Here is a 22,829-nt window from a genome sequence, read left to right on the forward strand (position 1 = left end):
AGAGTTTAGCTCTTGTTACCCAGGCTGGAGTGCAATGGCGCGATCTCGGCTCACCACAACCTCCGCCTCCTGGGTTCAGGCAATTCTCCTGCCTCAGCCTCCTGAGTAGCTGGGATTACAGGCATGTGCCACCATGCCCAGCTAATTTTTTGTATTTTTAGTAGAGACGGGGTTTCACCATGTTGACCAGGATGGTCTCGATCTCTTGACCTCGTGATCCACCCGCCTCGGCCTCCCAAAGTGCTGGGATTACAGGCTTGAGCCACCGCGCCCGGCTAGATACTTCTTTGTGATATTACACCCATGACAGAAAATTGTTTGTTTACCTTTCTGTCAGTGAGCTCCCTGAAGACAATGATCGTGTCTGTATGTATCCCTTCTGTACCTAGACTACTACCTGGCCACACAGTAGGTGCTCAGTAAACGTTAGTTGAATTGAATAAGTAGAATTGAAATTATATTCCCTATGATTTCATATGCAGTATAAGTCCTGTTTGGCCTTTTTAGCAAAAAAGATAAAAAGATCTATTATTGTATCATATCATTTGGTCTTACAGAGAGTCATTGGCTGAATAAATGAAGCGGTATTACCTAGAGTTGTACAAGGAAGTCACACCTTCCATAACTTGAACTCTGTTGACCTCTGATGTTTCACTGCGTTCTATGTTCTTAACTTGTGAATGGGTTGCCCTGAAGCCTGTAGTAAGTCTATTGCACCTGGTCCAGTATGTGTCTTTCATATTAACTTCAAACTGATGACCGAGGGCCTGCACCTTCCTTAACAGCACTGGCATCATACGCAGCCTTCATTTTTTTTTTTTTTCTCCTTTTTGGTACCCCTTTCCTATTGAATACGGCTTGCTCTTGAGACCATTTTGTTGGTCTTTGGCTTGGCATTTCAGTAATATCTCTGCCAGTCAGTGCTGTTGGTATTTTTTTTTTCTCTTTAAAGATTCTTCTACAATTTCTATGAAGGTATACTTGGTTTTGATTTAGTTAAAAAATTACATGTGGATGATCCAAATTAAATGTGAAAATTTTTTCCCACTGATGCTTTATTTTTCTTTAAGTTTCTGTGGAAGGCTTTCATTAAATTTGCTTAGAAGTAGTATTTTTAGGGTTTGAGAAAATGTGTGCTCTCATCTTTTGTTTTGGAGTCTGAGCAGCATTAGAAAGAACTTTTTTAAGTTTTGAGATGCTTGTAGGTCCTTTTTTTCTTGTGGAGGTCAGAATCCTTATGTTAACAAAAAGTTTTGCTTTACCTCTAATTATGCAGGGGGTATGAATAGTGGCCCCTGAAAAAAACTGGTGGAATTGTCATCTTTGGTATTCAAGATAAAATAAACCCTTCTTAACTTCTGAGTTCTTCTTACTTAGAAGTTTGGCATTTAAGGACAAATAGGGAAGAATCCTCAACCGTGAGAATTTCATTTGTGATACAGGCAAATCATGGCATGTTCTTTCTGGGAAAGAGGGAGGACCAAGTATTGGGAAATAAAAAGGGGACAAAAGACTATGGTGGAATTAACCAACTTGTCTTAAGAGAGATAAGGGAAAGGAAGCTGGGGAAGGTAAACTCAGGCCTTAGAAAAGGGTACTGAGGGCTGGGTATGGTGGTTCATGCCTGTAATCCCAGCACTTTGAGAGGCCAAGGTGAGCAGTTGGCTTCAGCTCAGGAGTTTGAGACCAGGGCTGGGCAACATAGTGAAAACTCATCTCTACAAAAAGCTAAAAAATTAACTGGGTGTTGTGGCATGTGCCTGTAGTCCCAGCTACTCAGGAGGCTGAGGTGAGGGGATCGCTTGAGCTTGGGAGGTTGAGGCTGCAGTGAACCATAATTGTGCCACTGCACTCCAGCCTGGGCAACAGGGTGGAGACCCTGTTTCTAAGGAAAAAAAGAGGGAACTGAAGAGTATGCACAAGGGCTGCTCCATGCATGAGTTTTGTTATTACTAATAACCCTGAGAGTTGGGCTTATAAACTGTGATTGATCCATGCATCCATCCATTCACTCATTCCATTAACAGATATTTACTAAGCACCTGCACATACCAGGTGCTATTTATTTTATTTTATTTTGACACAGAGTGTCACTTTTGTTGCCTAGGCTAAAGTGCAGTGGTGCAGTCTCGGCTCACTGCAACCTCCGCCTCCTGGGTTGAAGTGATTCTCCTGCCTCAGCCTCTCGAGTAGCTGGGATTACAGGCACCTGCCACCATGCCTGGCTAATTTCTTTCGTATTTTTAGTAGCGATGGAGTTTCACCATGATGGTGAGGCTAGTCTTGAGCTCCTGATCTCTGGTGATCCACCCACCTTGGCTTCCCAAAGTGCTGAGATTACAGGCGTGAGCCACCACAAACGGCTGGCACCAGGTGCTATTTAAATGCCAGCAATAATTCTTTCATGCTAATGAGAGAACGGCAATTAAAAAAAAAAGATAGTATACCAGACTGTGACAAGTACTATGGCAAAGAAGAGAAATGTATAAAAAATGTAGAGGATGCTGCAATTTGAAATAGGGTCACCAAAAAAAGTCCTGATAACGTTACACTGGAGCAGAGGAGACCTTTAAGAAGTACAAAAGCAAACCCCATCGACATTAGGGGAAGGACATTTTAGACAGAGGAAAGGACAAATGCAAAATCCCTGAGATGCTTGGCACTGTCAGGCAGTGCAGCTGGAGCACAGCAAGGGGATGGAGTGATAGAAGATGAAGTTGGAGAGGTGACAAGAATGAGATTATGCAGGGTCTTCTAAGCCATTTAAGGGATTTTTTTTTTTCCTCTTCCTTTGAGAGATTTGGGAAGCCATCAGAAGTGGAGTAGCACGATCTTATATTTTAAAAAGATAACTGTGGCTGCTGGTTGAGAATAGACCTAGGAGCTAAGTAGGGTAAATTAAAGCTAGGCCAACTCCACACACTTTTAGATTGATTTGTGTCTTGAGACTGTGTTGAAAACCAAGGAGGAGTGACTGATTCTGTCAGAATAAAAGAGGCCTTAAATGTTCGATGAAGAGCTGATAAATGGGTGAACAAATGAGTGAATGAATGAATCAGTTCTCTCAGCAGGCATATTACCCGCAACAAAGCCCTTCACTCTTCCCCAACCTCCAAATAAGAAGGCATGTTATTGAAACGGAGGAAGAGAGAGCTTGAAAAATTTATAGTAAACAAGAGATCATAAATGGAAACGAAATGCCTGTTTTTTGCTGCTTGCAAAACTATTGCCAATTCATTTGTAAAAAACAAACATTACAGAAATATGCGATTATAGAAAGTGAATATCCTCTCAAAGCCACTGCTCAGAGATCTGCTATTAACAATTTGTGCATGTGTTAACTCCAGAATATTTTTCTATGCTAATGAAAACACATTTTTCCATTTAATTCTTTTTCTTTTTTTTTTTTTTTTTGAGACAGAGTTTCGCTCTTGTTACCCAGGCTGGAGTGCAATGGCACGATCTCGGCTCACTGCAACCTCCGCCTCCCGGGTTCAGGCAATTCTCCTGCCTCAGCCTCCTGAGTAGCTGGGATTACAGGCACGCACCACCATGCCCAGCTAATTTTTTGTATTTTTAGTAGAGACGGGGTTTCACCATGTTGACCAGGATGGTCTCGATCTCTTGACCTCGTGATCCACCCGCCTCGGCCTCCCAAAGTGCTGGGATTACAGGCTTGAGCCACCGCGCCCGGCCTTCTTTATCTTTTTCTTTTGGGACAGAGTCTTGCTTTGTAGCCCAAGTGGGAGTGCAGTGGTATGCTCTTGGCTCACTGCAGCCTCCACCTCCCTGGTTCAAGTGATTCTTGTGCCTCAGCCTCCCCAGTAGCTGGGATTACAGGTGTGTGCCACGACACCTGGCTAATTTCTGTATTTTTAGTAGAGACGGGGTTTTACCATGTTGGCCATGTTTTTTCTTTTTTACAGCGTTGCAGGATCTTTGCGTACTTGAGTGTTTTTAGAAGATGAAGTTCTAGAAGTGGAATTGCTAGTGCCCAAGAATATGAGCATTGTTAGTGGTAAATGAAAATTAATTGTGGGCCGGGCGCGGTGGCTCAAGCCTGTAATCCCAGCACTTTGGGAGGCCGAGGCGGGTGGATCACGAGGTCAAGAGATCGAGACCATCCTGGTCAACATGGTGAAACCCCGTCTCTACTAAAAATACAAAACATTAGCTGGGCATGGTGGTGCGTGCCTGTAATCCCAGCTACTCAGGAGGCTGAGGCAGGAGAATTGCCTGAACCCAGGAGGCGGAGGTTGCAGTGAGCCGAGATCGTGCCATTGCACTCCAGCCTGGGTAACATGAGTGAAACTCCGTCTCAAAAAAAAAAAAAAAAAAAGAAAGAAAATTAATTGTGTAGTATTCATTACTACTAATATAAGATGTATAAAGTATTTCCTATTGCCTGTTTTATTTAACTGAACGTTATTTCATAGATTTCATAGATTAGAACTCTTAAATCTTTTTTCCTGCATAAGCTCTTAGTTTATCAGTAGTAAATTCTCCTACTACAGGTTTTCAGGAGCTTTCTTCTCAAGTTTTTTTTATTAATTCTAAATAACTGCCACCTTGAGGTGTTAGTGTACATTTCTTCACTGATACCCTTGTATGAGAAAAACATAGCCCTGTTTCATCTCTGACAATCACATACATACTGGCTTTTGTCTACTTAGTTTTCTGTGTCCTATTAACTGGAAAAATCCAGGCATCTCCTGCCTCTTCATAAGACAGTAACTTATTTATTTATTTTTGAGATATAGTCTTGTTGATCAGGCTAGAGTGCAGTGGCACAATCTTGGCTTACCGTAACCTCCGCCTCCTGTGTTCAAGTGATTCCCCTGCCCCAGCCTCCCAAGTAGCTGGGATTACAGGCACCCACTACCACGCCTGGCTGAATTTTTGTATTTTTAGTAGAGACAGGGTTTCACCATGTTGACCATATTAGTCTCAAACTCCTAACCGCAAGTGATCCACTTCGCTCAGCCTACCAGAGTGTTGAGATTACAGGTGTGAGCCGCCATGCCCAGCCAGCAATAACGTTTAGATATCTAACGTATTTGTCATTGGGATGGTTAGGCAACCCATTTTCTCTTTGGCAATATGGCAGTGAGGATAGAGTGAAGGAGGGGTATCATTCTGTTAATCTTTTTTACCTTTGCTGCCCACCTGCCTGACTAGGTCACTCTGTTGAGCCTCTGAATTCTGTGTGTGTTCCCTGCCCTACGCTCTATATCACGCATTGGCTTTTTGTAAAGGTCAAGATAGTAAATATTTTAGGATTTGGAGGCCATCAGCCGCTGTTGCAACTACTCAACTTTGCTGTTGTAGTATGAAAGCAATCACAGACAATATCTAAATGAATGAGTGTGGGCCTGCTCAGTGGTTTATGCCTGTAATCTCAACACTTTGGGAGGCCAAGCAGGCGGATCACTTGAGATCAGGAGTTTGAGACCAGCCTGACCAACATGGCAAAACCCCTCTACTAAAAATAGAAAAATTGGCTGGCATGGTGGCAGGTACCTGTTTTCTCAGCTACTTGGGAGGCTTAGGCAGGAGACTTGCTTGAATCTGGGAAGCGGAGGTTGCAGTGAGCCGAAATCATGCCATTTCACTTCGGCCTGGGCTACAGAGCGAGACTCTGTCCCAAATAAATGAATGAATCAATGAATGAGAGTATGGCTGTGTTCCAGTAACGCTTTATTTATGGAGACCAATGTGATTTTCATATAATTTTCATGAGTCATAAAAAATTATTTTGATGTTTTTCAATCATTTAAAAATATGAAAACCATTCATAGCTGGCTTTGGCCTGCAGGCTATAGTTTGCCAATTCCTGCTTTATAGGAATGTGATTTGGAAGAGTCAGGTGCTAGAGTAATAGAAGGCATTATGACAGTGAGGGCCCCAAAGAGGTTGTTAGGGGACTCCTGCACTTGTGCTTGTTCTCTCTCTTTCCTTTGGACTAGATGCTCTAAGTATTGGCTCCTGTGGGATTCTTTGATGGTTAAAAGCAGGCATAAATGCATAAAGAATTACTTGCTTCTTATGCTATCTGGCCTGAAGCAAGGTTCTCCAGCCTCACTTTCTGTCTTTCTTGGGAATCGGGAATCGCGTGCAAATGAGAAGGCTTGCCCTGGTTGGGAGGGCATGAGCCTCCAGGGCCTCCAGGCAGTATGCTTGGCAGGCAACCCTTCCCCCAGTGCAGGTCATGTTAGCACCTGCTAGGCTGATCTAAATTATTTCTCATCATTCCTCTCTCTGGGCTGAATGGCATAGAGTGTGCTGTGTGCTTTTGTATATACCCTGAAACATGAAAAGATGTAATCGCTTCTGTCAGCTCAGGGTGTTGGAGCACTCGGGGACTGCAGTGAAGTCTGTATGTGTGCTGCAAATATGTTGGGAGCAATTTCCCGTGTACTCATTCTTCCTGCTTCAGATCCCCTTCTCTACTGTATCTATTCAGAGTAGTGCTCTAAAGGGTGCGTTGGAGGTTTTTCCAAGACAATAACAGCAGGTGTATGGGATTCTGTTTGCATAACATATTTTGCTTATTGTAATTGTTCCCAGCCCATTAGAACTGTGCAGGTAGCGTCCTCTCCTCCTCCTGGATTTCTTACACGTTTATGAAGGGGTTGGGGGGTGGGCGCAGGATTCAGTACATCTTATTTCAGCTCTTTCTTGGAAGCATTCCTGACAACATGTTTGTGTGAGGAAATTTTGCTTTCATGGGTGGGCCTGTTGTTATATTAACCCAGAGATTGCAAAATAGTCCTCAAGTATGTTTGTTTGCCTCACAGTGTTTCTAAAAACTTTGATTTTTTTTTTCCCACATAAATTCAGATATCTGGATTCTGTTGAAAAAACTGGCTCACATTCCCACATTACAGTCAGCAGGAATTGAATAGGACAGCACCTCCTTTTGTCAAGGCATGGACTTTTTGATGCCTTGGCCTATGCTAGGCTGATGTCATGTTTCCTACTTAAATCCAATTTTGTGTACTTGCCATTGCATTAGCTCAAGCAAAATGTGTTGTTGATGGTTAGGTGTGGGTAAATATTTCCTAAGTGCCCTACCACTTGGCTCCACCAGGGGGAGGCACTGGTCATTGCAGTACCCGCTCCACCACCCCACCCATCCTGCCTAATTCACCCGCAGGGGCTCCCCCTGCTTGCTGTAGGCTGACATGCTGACAGCCCCCTCACCTGAGAAGCTGCCTGATTTTTAAATAGCAACAATTAACAGACTCCTCTTCTGTTTCCAAAGGGGGAAAATGGAGGTTCCAAGCTTATTTGCTGGATGAGGCTCACTTTAATGAGCAGATCTCTGTTATGCCAGATTATGCAGTATGAGAGCAACCTTCTTTTGGACTATGTAAATGGACTATGTAAAATCTTGGAGAAGAATGCTTGCACCTTTTGCAGAGCACCTTGGACAGAGTGGTGGGTTCCAATGAAAAGGCCGCATGACTTGGGTGTCACTTGCCAGGAAATTAAAATCAAGTTAGAGCAGGAGTAGAAAATTGTAATAATAAAGGAATCAGAGCTGAAAGTATGAGCTTGTCATAGAAAGAGAATTGCAGCTTGTTAACATTGTGCCCTTTTCCTTTGCTGCATCAGAGGGTATGTGTGAATCTTTTTGCCTCTTCTGTTTTTTTTCCTCCCCTACACAAAGGTAGCCGAGCTTCTGCTGCCTCTGTCTCCTTGCTGTCCCCTTGGGTCGTTCACCTCAGCAAGGTGGTGTTTATCCTTTCTTTGTTCTGTTGGCACATGTAACCCTTTTTATCTTTGTGTACGTGTGTCTGTAGTAGAAAACGTAACATAGATTTACCCTCTTAACAATTTAAAAAATGTACAGTACACTTTGTCGTTCAGTAGATCTCTAGAGCCTCTTCATTTTGTGTGACTGAAACTCTGTATCCTTTGAATGACTTCTTTTCCCCTGCCTCCAAGTCTCTGGTAGCTACCACTCTGCTTTCTGTTTCTGTGAGTTTTATCACTTTAGATACATCTTATTAATGGGATCTTGCAGTATTTGTCTTTTTGTAATTGGGTCACTTTACTTAGCATAACATCCTTAAGGATCATCTATTAATATGTCATAGTGGCCAGGTGTGGTGGCTCACACCTGTAATCCCAGCACTTTGGGAGTCCAAGGTGGATCGCTTGAGGTCGGGGGTTTGAGACTGGCTTGGCCAACATGGTGAAACTCTGTCTGTACTAAAAATACAAAAATTAGTGGGCTGTGGTGGTGAGCGCCTATAATTCCAGCTACTTGGAGGGGTGGCTGAGGCAGGAAAATGGCTTGAACCCAGGAGGCGGAGGGTGCAGTGAGCTGAGATTGCGCCACTGCACTGCAGCCCAGGTGACAAAGCAAGACACCATCTCAAAAAAAAAAAAAAAAAAAAAAAGAAAACAAAAAAAAGAGAAAACTTACAACATGTATCAGAATTTCTTTGTTTTCAAAGGCTGAATAATATTCCATTCTATGTATATACCACATTTTCTTTATCCATTCATCTACTGATGGACATTTATGCTGCTTCCACATTTTGGCTATTTTGAAAAATGCTGCAATGAACATGGGTGTGCAAATATCTCTTCAAGATCCTGTTTTTAATTCTTTTAGATATGTAACCAGAAGTGGAATTGCTGGACATATGGTAGTTCTATTTTTAATTGTTTGAGGAACCTCCATACTGTTTTCCATAGCAGCTGAACCATTTTACAATCCTACCAACAGTGCATGAGGGTTCCAACTTCTTCATATCCTTGTCAGCACTTGTTATTTCCTGTTTTTTTTTTTTCTTTTTTTTTTTCTTTTTTTTTTCTTTTTTAGTGGTCATCCTAACAGGTGTGAGGCAATAAATAATTGTGGTTTTGATTTGCATTTCCTAATGATTAGTCATGTTGAGCATCTTCTCATATGCTTGTTGACCATTTGTGTATCATTATTAGAGAAATATGCATGCAAGTCTTTGGCCCGTTGTTTAATATGGTTATTTGTGGGTTTTTTTTTGGTTTTTTGAGTTGTAGGAGTTCCCTATATATTATAGACATTAAACATTTATGTGGTATATGGTTAGCAAATATTTTCTCCCATTCCATAGCTGGCCTTTTCTCTTTTTTTTTTTTTTTGAAACAGAGTCTCACTCTGTCACCTAGGCTAGAGTGCAGTGGCGCGATCTCAGCTCACTGTAAACTCCACCTCCTGGGTTCAAGCAATTCTTCTGCCTCAGCCTCCTGAGTAGTTGGGATTACAGGTGCCTGCCACCATGCCTGACTATTTTTTGTATTTTTACTAGAGACGGGTCTCACTGTGTTACCTAGGCTGATCTTGAACTCCTGGCTTCCAGTGATCCTTCTGTCTTGACTTCCCAAAGTGGAGGGATTACAGGAGCGAGTCACTGCTACTGGCCTCCTCCTCCTTGATAAAGGAGGGAGCACAAATAACCTTAATTTCCCAAATAATAGGACCATTTTCTACATTGAAAGGGAGCACCCACCCAGGGCAGAAATGTGTTTCAGAAAGTTGGAGAGCCTTGAGATAGGTAGGAATGAGCGCAAATCTTTCTAAATGAACATTGACTCTTCTGACTAATACAGGGGCCTCATGCTTTAGAAACAGTAAGCAAATTTGTACCTGCTTTATGGTTTACAGTCTGTTTTCAAATGCCTTTTTTTGGGAGTTGGATAGCCAGGGTTCCTTGCAGGAGAGATGTGATTATAGCTGTCAACTAACCTTGTGGACTTAGTTCTAATGTTGCTGTTGTGCCTAGCTTGAAAGATCTACAAAGATAAGGAACTGTTTTTTTCGCATATTGATGTATAACAAACCACACTCCAAAACTTACTGACTTAAAACCAATTCAGTTATTTTTCCTGTTTTTTTAGGGGGGTAGACTGGGCTCAGTTGGGAAGTTCTTCTGCTGGTCTTGCTTGGGTTTTCTCTAGAGTCATCTGGAGACCCAGTTAGAATAAACTGGGTCTCTCTCCCTTGCCATGTAGACTCAGGGGCTCTTCTCCAGAGTAGCCAGGCGTCTTCTTTTTTTTTTTTAATTTTAAATTTTTTTAATATCTCTTGCTATATACATGACAGGGACAGACTTCTTACACAGCAGCTTAAGGTTTTCAAAAGTGAAGTTCTAAGAGGAAGGAAACGGAAGCTGACAATTCTTTTAGAAGGGCAGGCCCGGAATTGGCACAGCTTGCTGCATTTTCTTGATTAAAGCTAGTGATAGAGCAGTCTAGATTCAGAGTGGGAGGGGACCACACAAGGGCGAGAATGCCAAGAGGATGTTCTTTGGAGCCCTCTTTGGAGATCGACTACTCTAAGGGCCATATTTATTTTATTGATTGATTGATTGAGCCAGAGTTTTGCTCTTGCTGTCCAGGCTGGAGTGCAGTGGCGTGATCTCAGCTCACTGCAACCTCTGCCTTTCAGGTTCAAGTGATTCTCCTGCCTCAGCCTCCTCAGGAGCTGGAATTACAGGCATGTGCCGCCACGCCAGGCTAATTTTGTATTTTTAGTAGAGACGGGGTTTCTCTATATTGGTCAGGCTGGTCTCAAACTCCTGACCTCAGGTGATCTGCCTACCTCGGCCTCCCAAAGTGCTGGGATTACAGATGTAAGCCACTGTACCTGACCTGTTTATTCATTTTTTTGCAACAGAGTCTCGCTTTGTCACCCAGGCTGGAATGCAATGTTGCAATCTCTGCTCACTGCAATCTCTACCTCCTGGATTCAGGCAATTCTACTGCCTCAGCCTTGCAAGTAGCTGGGATTACAGGCATCAACCACCATGCTGGCTAATTTTTTTTTAATTTTTTTTTTATTTTTTTAAGACGGAGTCTTTCTCTGTCGTCTATGCTGGAGTGCAGTGGCATGATCTCAGGTCACTGCAACTTTTGCCTCTCATATTCAAGCTATTCTCCTGCCTCAGCCTCCCACTACAAGCATGTGCCACCATGCCCACCTAATTTTTATATTTTTAGTAGAGATGGGGTTTCACCATGTTGGTCAGGCTGGTCTCGAACTCCTGACCTCAAGTGACCCACCACCTTGACCTCCCAAAGTGCTGGGATTACAGGCCTGAGCCACTGTGCCCAGCCTTGACCCTGCTAATTTTTTGTATCTTTGGTAGAGACAGGGTTTTGCCGTGTTGATCGCTGGTCTTGAACTCCTGACCTCAGGTGATCCACCTGCCTTGACCTCCCAATGTGTTGGGATTACAGGTGTGAGCCACTGTGCCTGGCCTATTTATTTATTTTTGAAACAGGGTTTCAGTTGGTCACCCAAGCTGTAGTGCAGTGGTGCGATCTCAGCTCACTGCAGCCTCAACCTCTAGGGCACAAGTGATCCTCCTGCCTCAGCCTCCCAAGTAGCTATAGGCATGTGCCACCATGCCCGGCTTATTTTTAAATTTCTTGTAGAGATGAGGTCTCCTTTTGTTGCCCAAGCTGGTCTCGAACTCCTGGGCTCTCAGCCTCCCAAAGTGCTGGGATTACAGGTGTGAGACGTCATGCCCAGCCCACATCTATTATTTTATATAGTACTAATATATGTAACCAACAGAAGGCACTTAGTATTTCTGTTTGAATCACTGGTTGGGTGGACCAGCACATAGATTGGTAGATGGATACCTGGCTGTTCTTGTTGGTTTTTGTGGATGAGGTGCATGTGATTCTCAGGGCTCAGGTACCCCTGCGTATACCTTTATGGTGTTTATTATTCTCTTCAACATGTCATTCTTTCTGACAAAGTAGCTTTTTAGGCATAGTGGCTTGAGTGGCCAGAGGCCATCATATTCCCTGCAGATATTTTGGGAGCTATAATCCAAGGAAAGAAAAAATAATAATGGCTGTTTATTAGACTGTGTACTGGCTACTGTACTTGACTGACTTAATCATAATAACAGTGTGAAATAGGAATTTCCCCTCAAATGTGGAAGCAGAGGATAATGAACTTGCCCAAGGTGTCACAGCTAGTTGGTGACAAAAGATGGAATTTAAACTGCACTCTGTCTGATTCAGTAAATTGCCTGATATTTTAGTTAGAGTTTTTCTTGGTTAGTCTCAGACCATTAAGATCTGTCAGAAGGTTTTATAACAGCAGCACTATTGACATTTGGGGTTGGGTAATTCCTCACTGTGGGAGGCTGTCCTGTGCATTGTGGGATGCTTAGCACTATTCCTGGCCTTCACCTACTAAATGCCAGTAGTGCTCTGGCACCCAGAAGCAACAACCAAAAATGTCACCAGACATTGCCACATTTGCCGAGGGGGATTCCCACTTTCCTTGAAAAGCACTGGTAAATTATTTCATGATTTGTTGTCCTTTGATCTTGCTGGTTTTTAAAAATATGACATTAGGCCGGGCATGGTGGCTCACACCTGTAATCCCAGCACTTTGGGAGGCAAGGTGGGTGGATCACCTCAGGTCAGGAGTTTGAGACCAGCCTGATCGACATAGTGAAACCCCATCTCTACTAAAAATACAAAATTAACTGGGCTTGGTGGCACATGCCTCCCAGCTACTTGGGAGGCTGGGGCAGGAGAATTGCTTGAACCCAGGAGATGGAGGTTGCAGTGAGCCGAAATTGTGCCATTGCACTCTAACCTGGGCAACAAGAGTGAAACTCCGTCTCAAAAAAATAAAAATAAAAATTTGACATGTCACATGGAACTGGCAATGACTTCAAACCATCTTGTTAGGATAGTTAATATTAGTACTGCCTGGTTCTGGCGGTCTTGCGTCATGTCTTTCTCTCATTGCCTCTCTCCTCTTTTGCCTTCTCTTTTGTCTCTGATTTTTCTAAATAAAGTACAGCTGAGTAAAGTGGTGTTTGTAAGGACTTTTTACACAGGTATAGGTATCGATTTAGCAGGTATTCAGAACTCTGAGATTATAGCCATTAGTGCTAGTAAAAAGAAGGCAATTTACATCTTCTAATTATAGAAGAGGGGGAAAATGCATGATTTTTAGCAAGCTGGGAATTAAATGGCTTCCAGACTCTACAGAGTTAATCTTCATCAGAATAGTATTGATTGACATGCTGGAGGACGGTAATGCGCCATTCTTTTTGGGAACGGGGGAGGAGAGTGGAAATTGCAGTTTCTCTACTAATTGTACTTTAGGTGTCATTTATGACAATTTCGTGTTGTCTAGACAGAGGGGAAATGGTAGAGAAATTATTTCAGTAGAGTCAGATGCTGAGTCCAAAAGGAATCAGGATGGTTGCTCAAGTCAAGATCAGGGTGGAAGGACAAGTAGTACATCTCCAGAGGCAAATCAGCGAAATCCAATGTCACTAAGAGAGGCAGTTCAGAGTGAACCTTGGATGTAAGAAAAGTGATTGTACTCTGAGCATTGTGTTAGCTCAAGGGCTAACAGTGGATTGTTTGGGGTCCCAGCTATCGTCTCTGTCCTCATATTTCTTCAGATTCTAGAATCCTCATCCCATGGACAGATACGAGCCAGGAAAGCGCCTCTTTGCCTCTGGTTAATAAACACCCCTGCACGCTGTGCTTTGCTTTTCTCTCGTTGTCTTGAGGTTTCATGTACCAACTCACTTTGCCTTTCTGATACTGGTCCTAAGATTTTACTTCCTATTATATAGTGTTTGCAGTATACCAGGGTCAAGAGCCTGTCACTCCTTAATGAATGGCCTTGGTCAAGGGTTTTTAAAGTTTCAGGTCAGAAATGTGAATGTGAAAAAATGTCTTATAAGACCTTCACAGGTTTGCTAGTATCACAGCAATAAATTATTCTACCTGTATATTCTTTGTAGACTTAGTGGGCCTGGCGGTGGACTTTTAAGGATTTGTCTGTGCTTCTGAATAAAATTAGCTAAGAATTCAGGATTATGGAATTCTGTAAATTCCAGGGGGGAAATCAGTGAATTAGGATGCATTGCCTCTTAAAATCTAAACCTGTATACCCCACCTGTTGCATGTGGGGGCATGTGTGCATGTGGCATCAAAACTGGCTGTGGACCTTTCATAGATTTGGCCTTACTCGTCCTCTGGTGAAAAGCCTCTGATTCCAAATTCCTGATTAAAAAAAGTCTATGGTCTGTTAGCAGACCTCCCAAGTCTCCCAGAGAAATAGATTTGGATACCACGTAAAGATGTCCATGTAGATCAGCTTGGGCTTTTGAGTTTACTTGCTAACAAAAGTGAGTTTTTTAAATCAAACATTCAAGTTTTATAACTATAGTGTAATGTGTTGAGGGTATGTAGGAGCTAAGCATAGTGCCAACCAATCATCTTAGAAATGTATTAAAAATAACTATCCACCAGAGAGTTAGCAGAGGGTCATATATTCCCAGAGGGAATTGACTGACTTTTCAGACAAGGCTTTTGTAACACTGGATACATGATTGCACACTATATATACATTGTTTCCAGCCTCTTCCCTTTTGCTATCTGTGATTATGTTGTACTCTCATCTTTTGCCATCTACCGCTCACTGCCCAGAGGCATTGAGGAATACGTTAATGTTTTGTAAAGATGTTTTTAAGCTTTTCTGGTGAAAGGCATTGTTTTGCACTCTGTAAGTTGTTTATGTTTGATAATACTGTAGTAAAATAAGGCTGATCTACATTATAGGCACTGTGGTGTCTTTCTGTAATATGTCTATTTTTTTCCTGAGGCTACTAGCCTTATAGCAGTGCCCCTTGCCTTGGCCCACCCCACATCAGGGGCCAGAATTGCCTGCCAGTCTCTGCTGGCAGCTGCATCGCACCCCTCAAACTAGGGGGCCCTGCAGCAATCAGATGAATGCCTATCGTTGGATAACTTAAACGATAATTGCTAGTGTGTGAAATGGGGAGGCTTAGATGCCTCTGCATTAGAGCAGAGATGTCAATTTGAATATCATAATAGAGGTGTCGTTTCAGAACACACAATTATTTTTTACAAAGAATAAGGGCTTGTCATCTTCCAGCCCAGGCATGCGCCAAGGCAGAGATTGGAGACTTGCAGAGCAAGATTCAGAAATGAAGAAAGCCACAGTGCATTCCAGTTTATTTGGCCTCCTGCCCCTTCATCCCCTGGCAAACATTGCTCTCTTTCCCCCCGTGGGGGTCTCTTTTGGCAATATAAAGTCCAAGGGCATCAGTGGTAGTTTCCCAGGCAAGTAGCCAGCCTCTGACTTTTTGATTTAATGAGCCTCTCAGGGACCAGGCTGCACTGCATTTATCAGGCCGACTTTGTCAGCACTTTAGCCTTAGCAGCATAAGTGACCAGAGGGGATGAGGGTGATGTAAGCAGTTTCTGAAAACCTTGTTCCTTCAGGAGTTTTAGTGTGAGTTTTTGGGCATCTAGCAACCTTGTCTGAGAGTCATGGGGCCAGGGAGGGGCAACCAGATATGTCTTCTTGCTTATTCTTCCAAGTCTAGTTAGGCCTGCTGATTCGTCGCTTAGATATTTGTTGGCCTCCTGTTACATGTTACTTAGGATGTGAATTTTGATGGGGATAGAAAGATGACTTGGATCCAGTACCTGCTTTCATGTAGGTTCTAGTCCAGTAGTAAAGACAAGACATACATATAAGTTACTGGATGATTTGAGAAGTCCCCTTAAGAGAGGTACAAAATGCTATGGGGCACTGAGGAAGAGAGGGTGAACGTCTGACTGGAGGAGTCAGGTATTTGAGCTTTGAAGGCTTTTTACAGTCAATAATAAGGAAGAGGAACTTTCCAGAAAGAAGAAATTGCCAAGATAAATAATGTAGGTGGGTTAGTGAGGGTGTTTAGTTTAGCTAGAACAGTGGATCCCCAAAGCAAAAATTATTTTTACAATGATGCTGAGACATTCTTTGTGTTTTTCAGTCTCATTCTTTCACAAGTATACAGTGTTTTCTAGAGGATACATGACATGTAGTGAGGCTGACATCCTGATGGCTAATTGAATGCTTCCTTGTGTATTAAAATTGTTTCAGTTTTAATTTCAATAAGTTGAAAATAATATTGATAGCTGAAACTCATACAAAAGAAATCTCTTTAGGATCCTCATAATTTGTAAGGGTGTTAAAGGAGTCCTGGGACCAAAAAGTTTGTAAACCACTGGACTAGAGCATATAGTATATCCAAAAGGAATGAGAAGTTTGGCTGCAAAGCTTAACTACCTAATGCTCTGCTGAGGAATCTGGATTTTATTTTCTAGGCAGAAGGGAGCTTTTAATTAGGGTTTGGCTCTCCTGAATGGAAATAGCAGTTGCCATCCAGGCATTAAAGTCAGGCTATAAAGTACTCATTAGGCATGGGGCACCAGTGGCATCTTACCTTCTGGGAGCCAGCATTCCCTAACAGTAGAGGCCAAAGAGTTCTAGCAAATGATTGTTTCCCGTGGCTAGAGAAAGTCTGAACATGTTTGTTTGCTTTAGGATATTGATTTTTCTCTGTGATCTGACAACCAATTAAAAGAGTATCTTCAGGGTGTAATTGTTTAGTAAGGAGGAGTTCTCACTGGCTTATTTCATATGGGCTAGTACCCAGACTTTCTGCTTCTCAAACCTGATAGCCATTGAATTTGAAGTGAAGAGGCTGGGTGTGGTACCTCAAGCCTATAATCCCAGTTTTTTGGGAGGCCGAGGCTGGCGGATCACTTGAGGCCAGGAGTTTAAGACCAGCCTGGCCAACATGGTGAAACCCTGTCTCTACTAAAAATACAAAAATTAGCCAGGCATGGCAGTGTATGCCTATAGTCCCAGCTATTTGGGAGGCTGAGGCAGGAGAATCGCTTGAGCCTGGGTAGCAGAAGTTTCAGCGAGCCAAGATTGCACCGCCACATTCCAGCCTGGGCAACAGAGACTCTGTCTCAAAAAATGAAATAAAATGAAATAAAGTAAAGTAAAATAAAATAATGAAGTGAAAGTTCTTTTCTTTCAGTTGATATGCTCTGACCACTTTTTTTCTTTTCCAGAGCTTTCTTTGACTGTCAAAAATTGTATTCCTAGTGATCAAGACTACAGCTGATACAGGGCACTTCTTTGCACATAATTCAGAATATTAATCAGGGAAAGAAAAAATAGTTGTATTCATTTTCAAGTGTTAGACATTTTACAGCTTGAATTATATGCCTATTATGATTTTAGCAGGGCTTAATATTCATTTTTGATGGCTTTTTCTAGTGTGCAATACTTTGATTTCAAGTTATTTTTGTTCTGTCCATTAGTAACTCTACTTATCATTTAAAGAATTTTATTTAAGCAAATATTTTAGAGCCAGGGTGGGCAAACATTTTCTATAAAGGGCTAGGCAGTAGATATTTTAAGCTTGTCTCTACCTGGATTCCTCAGTGCTGCTGTGCTAGCTCCGAAGCAGCCACAGGTAATATGTAAATGAATAGATGTGGCTGTGTTCAATTAGAACTTTGTTTACAAACGAAGATAGCTAAGCTAATGGGGGCCTGTAGTTTACCACTCCTGCTTTAGAGCATTAGGGCAAGTTGCTATTTGAAGAAATCCTTTTTACGAAGTAATTCTTTTGAAAACAAATGGCTATCTCTTGCTTTTCAGTATTTTAAGATTTTCGTATATTGTATGTTTTTCTTTTGAAATAATACCAGACTTGCAGAAAAGTTGCAAAAATAGTACAGAGGATTCCCATATACCCTTCACCCACATTCTCTAAATGTTAACATTTTACCCCATTTTCTTTATTATTCTCTTCTGTTCTCTCTCTCTCTCTATATATATATATATATATGAATATGGTTATACTTCTATATGTATATAGTTTTTAAAAAATATTTAAAGTTATCCCATTTTTTAAGTATTCCTTTTTGTTGTTGTTGTTTTTGTTTTTGTGGGGTTTTTTTTTGTTTGTTTTGTTTTGTTTTGTTTTGGGACGGAGTTTCGCTCTTGTTACCCAGGCTGGAGTACAATGGCGCGATCTCGGCTCACCGCAACCTCCGTCTCCTGGGTTCAGGCAATTCTCCTGCCTCAGCCTCCTGAGTAGATGGGATTACAGGCATGCGCCACCATGCCCAGCTAATTTCTTGTATTTTTAGTAGAGATGGGGTTTCACCGTGCTGACCAGGATGGTCTCGATCTCTTGACCTCGTGATCCACCCGCCTCGGCCTCCCAAAGTGCTGGGATTACAGGCTTGAGCCACCATGCCCGGCCTGTTTTTGTTTTTTGAGACTCACTCTATCACCCAGGCTGGAATGCAGTGTGTGGTCTTGGCTCACTGCAGTCTCTGCCTCCAGAGTAAATTGGGTTCAAGTGATTATCCTGCCTCAGCCTCCTGAGTAGCTGGGATTACAGGCACACGCCACCACGCCCGGCTAATTTTTGTATTTTTAGTAGAGACGGGGTTTCACTGTGTTGGCCAGACTGGTCTTGAACTCCGGCCTCGACCTCCCAAAGTGTTGGGATTACAGGCATGAGCCGCCACCGCACCTGCCCAAGTATTCAGTATTCTTAAAGTAATATATAGTTTGATAGAGCAGTGGCCTTCAGACTTAAAAAAACAAAAAAAACCTTATTAATAAAATGCTTTTGAGTAATCCATGTGTGCTATGATTATATATTATGTAGCAGAAGTTGCCATATTTTCCCCTTGCTGTCCAGTGGATCAAACAGTACAACCCCTGGTATACTTCACTTGGACACCAGTGGTGTACAGAATGAACTGGGCAAGCTTGTAGAGAAAAGAAGGAAGTATTTGTTTTGTTTTTTTGTATTTTTATTTTCCTCAGCTTTAGTGATGGCAGCTTCAAACTTGAACAAGCTTGTCTGAGTTCTTCCTAGGCCCTCCTTGATTTCTTTTTTTTTTTTTTTTTTTTTTTTTGAGACGGAGTTTCGCTCTTGTTACCCAGGCTGGAGTGCAATGGCGCGATCTTGGCTCATCGCAACCTCCGCCTCCTGGGTTCTGGCCATTCTCCTGCCTCAGCCTCCTGAGTAGCTGGGATTACAGGCATGCGCCACCATGCCCAGCTAATGTTTTATATTTTTAGTAGAGACGGGGTTTCACCATGTTGACCAGGATGGTCTCGATCTCTTGACCTCATGATCCACCTGCCTCAGCCTTCCAAAGTGCTGGGATTACAGGCTTGAGCCATCGCGCCCGGCTCCTCCTTGATTTCTCGTGATCATTTAAGTCAAGTTGAATTTGCGGTGGTCACAGCAAAACGTGCAGAACTGCCATCCCATTCCATTTTCTCCTGCCATTTCCCAGTGAGGGCCCTCTGTAACAGGCTACACTGGGAAGGAAAGAACTTTTTTTGAGGTTCCTAGGAATGGTGGTGGTGATGTTTGCTCATCTAGGAACTCTAGTTTTTTCTTTATTCCACACCTATTGGAGAAGCCTGTATTTATTCCACATAGCACTTGTATTATAACTATGAAGAACTTATGTTTCATCAGTGATGTGTGTATGTGTATTCACAGTGATTGGCTTTCCTGATTTTGTGTGTTAGCAGTAAAATGACATATATCTGTGGCTTGCCAGTTCCACGGTATTGTCTGGGCAGCAAATGTTGCCAACACATTCTGTAGTAAATAGGCATAGGGGATGCATGTTCCAAAAGAACCTCAGCAGGGACTCTCCAGAGACAAAGCTTAGCATTTTGGTTCTATTCTGACTTAAAGAAATCTTCCTAATTAAGGCAGGAAATTAAGGTGAGAAGTACACTTTGCAGGATTGTAAAATGGAGTCATTAAAATTGAAGTGATCTAATGCAAACCCTTCAGATCAGGAATCTCCTTTACAGCATTCCTGATAAATCATCCCATTTCACTCAGTACTGTCATTGATTTAGCTGAGCGGGGGTAATATTTGCCTCTGTTACCATGATCAATTTCCAGGCAGAAGTACTTAAGAAGGATGTATTTTTGTTTGTTTGTTTGTTTGTTTGTTTTGAGATAGAACCTTGCTCTTTCACCCAGCCTGGAGTGCAGAGGTGCGATCTCAGCTCACTGCAGCCTCTGCCTCCCGGGTTCAAATGATTCTTGTACCTCAGACTCCCAAGTGGCTGGATTACAGGCGTGTGCCACCACGTCTGGCTAATTTTTTGTATTTTTAGTAGAGATGTAGTCTCACCATGTTGCCCAGGCTGGTCTTGAACTCCTGAGCTCAGGCAGTCTGCCCATCTGGGCTCCCAAAGTGCTGGGATTACAGGCATGAGCCACTGTGCCCAGCCAAGAAGGATGTGTTTTGGTCACTCGAAGGATGCTGCTTCCCAAAGGGCCTCTGCTTACTAAACGGCCACTTGGAGGATAATATGACAGGACAGAGTGACAATCCGGCCACTTGGAGGATAATATGACAGGACAGAGTGACAATCAGGACTAACTCTAGAGCACTTTAGGGTGGAACAAGCTTCTGGGTATTCTAGGAGAATCAGCTGTTCTCAGACCTTGCTTCCATTCATCAGCTCACACCCAGATCCTGAAGAACTGGTTTATTAACAATGAATAAGTACTATAGAAAAAGAAGTATTGTATAAGATGGCATAAGTTACCTGAATACTTGTCTCAAAATTTTGCTTTTCTTTTTTCTCCAGACTATGTACCTCTCACTACCCTTACCTATTCCACACATACTATAATTTAAAGACATGCCATTATTTTATGTGTTCCAATGAAATCATGAAAAAAATCCTGCCAATGGCCAGACACAGTGACTCACAGGTATAATCCCAGGACTTTAGGAGGCTGAGGCAGGAGAATCACTTGAGGCTAGGAGTTTGAGACCAGCTTATGGAACATAACAAACATAACCAGACCCCGTGTCTATCGGGGAAAAAAAAAATCCAATTCAACTGTCACACAGTTGTAAGATGCACCCCAACTTCAGACACATTAAAATGTGAAAAGAAAATGTATGTCTTAGAATTGATGAAACAGCATTTCTGCCACTAGAATCATAGTACTGTTAACTGAAGATTCAGTCTTTCAACCAGAGAGATGTATTTTACTGCATTCCTCTCTTCCTCATTGGTTACATCATGTTCTCTCTGTTCAGTGGTAGGATTGTTACAGGTGTCTAGGTGTGGGGATATCGGCCTCGTCTAGACAGGGTACATTATTTGACAGTTGGTTGTCCTGGGCAGGAAAGGTTGCAAGCCAGGTTGATAGGGTCTTCACTATGTCTCTTCCCCAGGCTGTTAGGGGAAGCCAGTTGCTGGGATAAAGTGACTGCACATGACTATACCTAAAGCCAGCTGGTTTTAATAACAGTGAATTGAATTAAATCAATTGGAGAAGATTGGTAGCTGCTGTCCTTATCCTCCAGCTCTGCTTTAAAGAGTCTGGCAGGGAGCCGGGGACCTGTTCCTAGGAGAGGCAGGCAAGATGCTGCTGGAGAGGAACAATATGCCTTTCTCTCTGAGACAGTTTTCTCTGAAACGTGTTCTGGGGCAGAAGCTTGATTGGCTGCCAAGGCACATATGAGTTGGGAAGCACCATGTCAGACATGGCAAACCAGGGAGCCCCTGGGCCATGTTTATCATATGTGTTCTAACTGGCCCTTGTACCAAAAAAAAAAAAAAAAAAAGTCGTAGCAAAAATTTAACAATCAGGAGATTTTATGCCAAAGTCCAGATTTCTGGCTTTCCTTAAAAAATAGGAAAAGCCAGCAACACTGAGCCTATATTCTAGCTTTGTAACAAGTGGCTGGAGCTAAACGATGGACCACAGACCCTCCTGTTTGTCAGTCTCCATTGATCACAGTGAATACATATGTACTTGTTTCCTGCCTGGACCCTGGAAGGTCCTGGAATACAAAATAGAGGTTTGAGGCATCTTGGAGTTAAGACAGGCCTTCCCTGGAGTCCTGTTACTATCTCTTAATGGTTATGTGCCACAGAGTGATGGACTTGAGCTTCTGGGCCCAGTATTCTCACGTATGTAGTCATACCCACCTTTCTAGGTTGTGATGAGGTGTTAACAAAGAAAAAATATATATAAAGTTCACGGCATATATATATATATATATATATATATATATATGTTTTTATTGATATATTATAGTTCTATATCTGAGGAGTACTCATTCTCACAAAAAAAAGAGAGCATGGGCAGGGCAGAATGGATAGACAGTAAGTGGATGTTGATGATGATGGCATGGAGTAACCGAACACCAAGATAAATGTTAGCACTATGTGATAATCTCTGTGTGTGCCTGATTTTTCCCTCCTGTGTTGATCCCAACCTATTTGTTTACTTGAGGTACTGCAAATAGAAACAAGGTCATGTCTCTGAAACACTTGTTCATTTCTAATTGAAGAGCAGTATTCAGCAGAATGCAGTGGTCATGTCCAGTGTAGGAGCTCTGCAGCTCTTCATTTATGTCTCTACCTACTTAGCTTGTAGGAAGGGTGTGATCCCAGATAACAGGCATTAGCTGGCTGCAAAAGGGGGAAGTTATGTATCTCCCCCATTTTTCCTTATGAATGACCTCTGAGTTGGTAATTGACAGGGATTATTGCCATTTTTTTAATCTCTGCTAGGAGGCTGCTGGAATCTTCCCTCATTTCATTATCCCGTTATGATGGAGCAGGATCCAGAGAGCACCCAATTTACCCAGACCCAGCGAGGTAAGGCCAAAGTGAGAAATGGCACTAGGTGGGGGGGAGGGGCGGCCCTTGGGGTTGCCATGCTGTTGGAAGCTCCATTCTGTGCCTCTCTGGTCCTGGTGCTCTTTTATTCTTCAGTTACAGTTTTGAGACAGGTGGTTCAGGTGATGGGGAAGTGTTGCAGGTAAGTGAACAGTACCTCTGGTGACAGAGGGTTATGACTGAGCTCTTGTCCTTTGGGACTCATTTCTGCAAGTGGGGTACTAGAGGGGAAACTTGGGGAGGCCACAGGTAGCCATAGGATACT

The 22,829-nt window shown here is 42.6% G+C and overlaps 1 protein-coding gene across 12 annotated transcripts in view; it reads left to right on the forward strand.

Annotated features, from left to right (window-relative positions):
- The window catches only part of AMBRA1 (autophagy and beclin 1 regulator 1), a 178,220-nt gene that overhangs the window by 25,783 nt on the left and 129,608 nt on the right, over positions 1 to 22,829 (forward strand). For 8 of the 12 annotated variants that reach the window (XM_032283447.1, XM_032283440.1, XM_032283448.1 and 5 more), the window contains one exon: positions 22,457 to 22,543. The exons of the other annotated variants lie outside the window; for them this stretch is intronic. In XM_032283447.1, the coding sequence (XP_032139338.1) occupies positions 22,457 to 22,543 (87 nt within the window). The remainder of the gene's footprint in view (positions 1 to 22,456; positions 22,544 to 22,829) is intronic. 12 annotated transcript variants of the gene reach the window in all.

The sequence above is a fragment of the Sapajus apella genome, unplaced genomic scaffold, assembly GCF_009761245.1.
Source record: "Sapajus apella isolate SASKATOON/1434 unplaced genomic scaffold, GSC_monkey_1.0 scaffold14, whole genome shotgun sequence".
In the NCBI taxonomy this organism is placed as follows: Eukaryota; Metazoa; Chordata; class Mammalia; order Primates; family Cebidae; genus Sapajus; species Sapajus apella.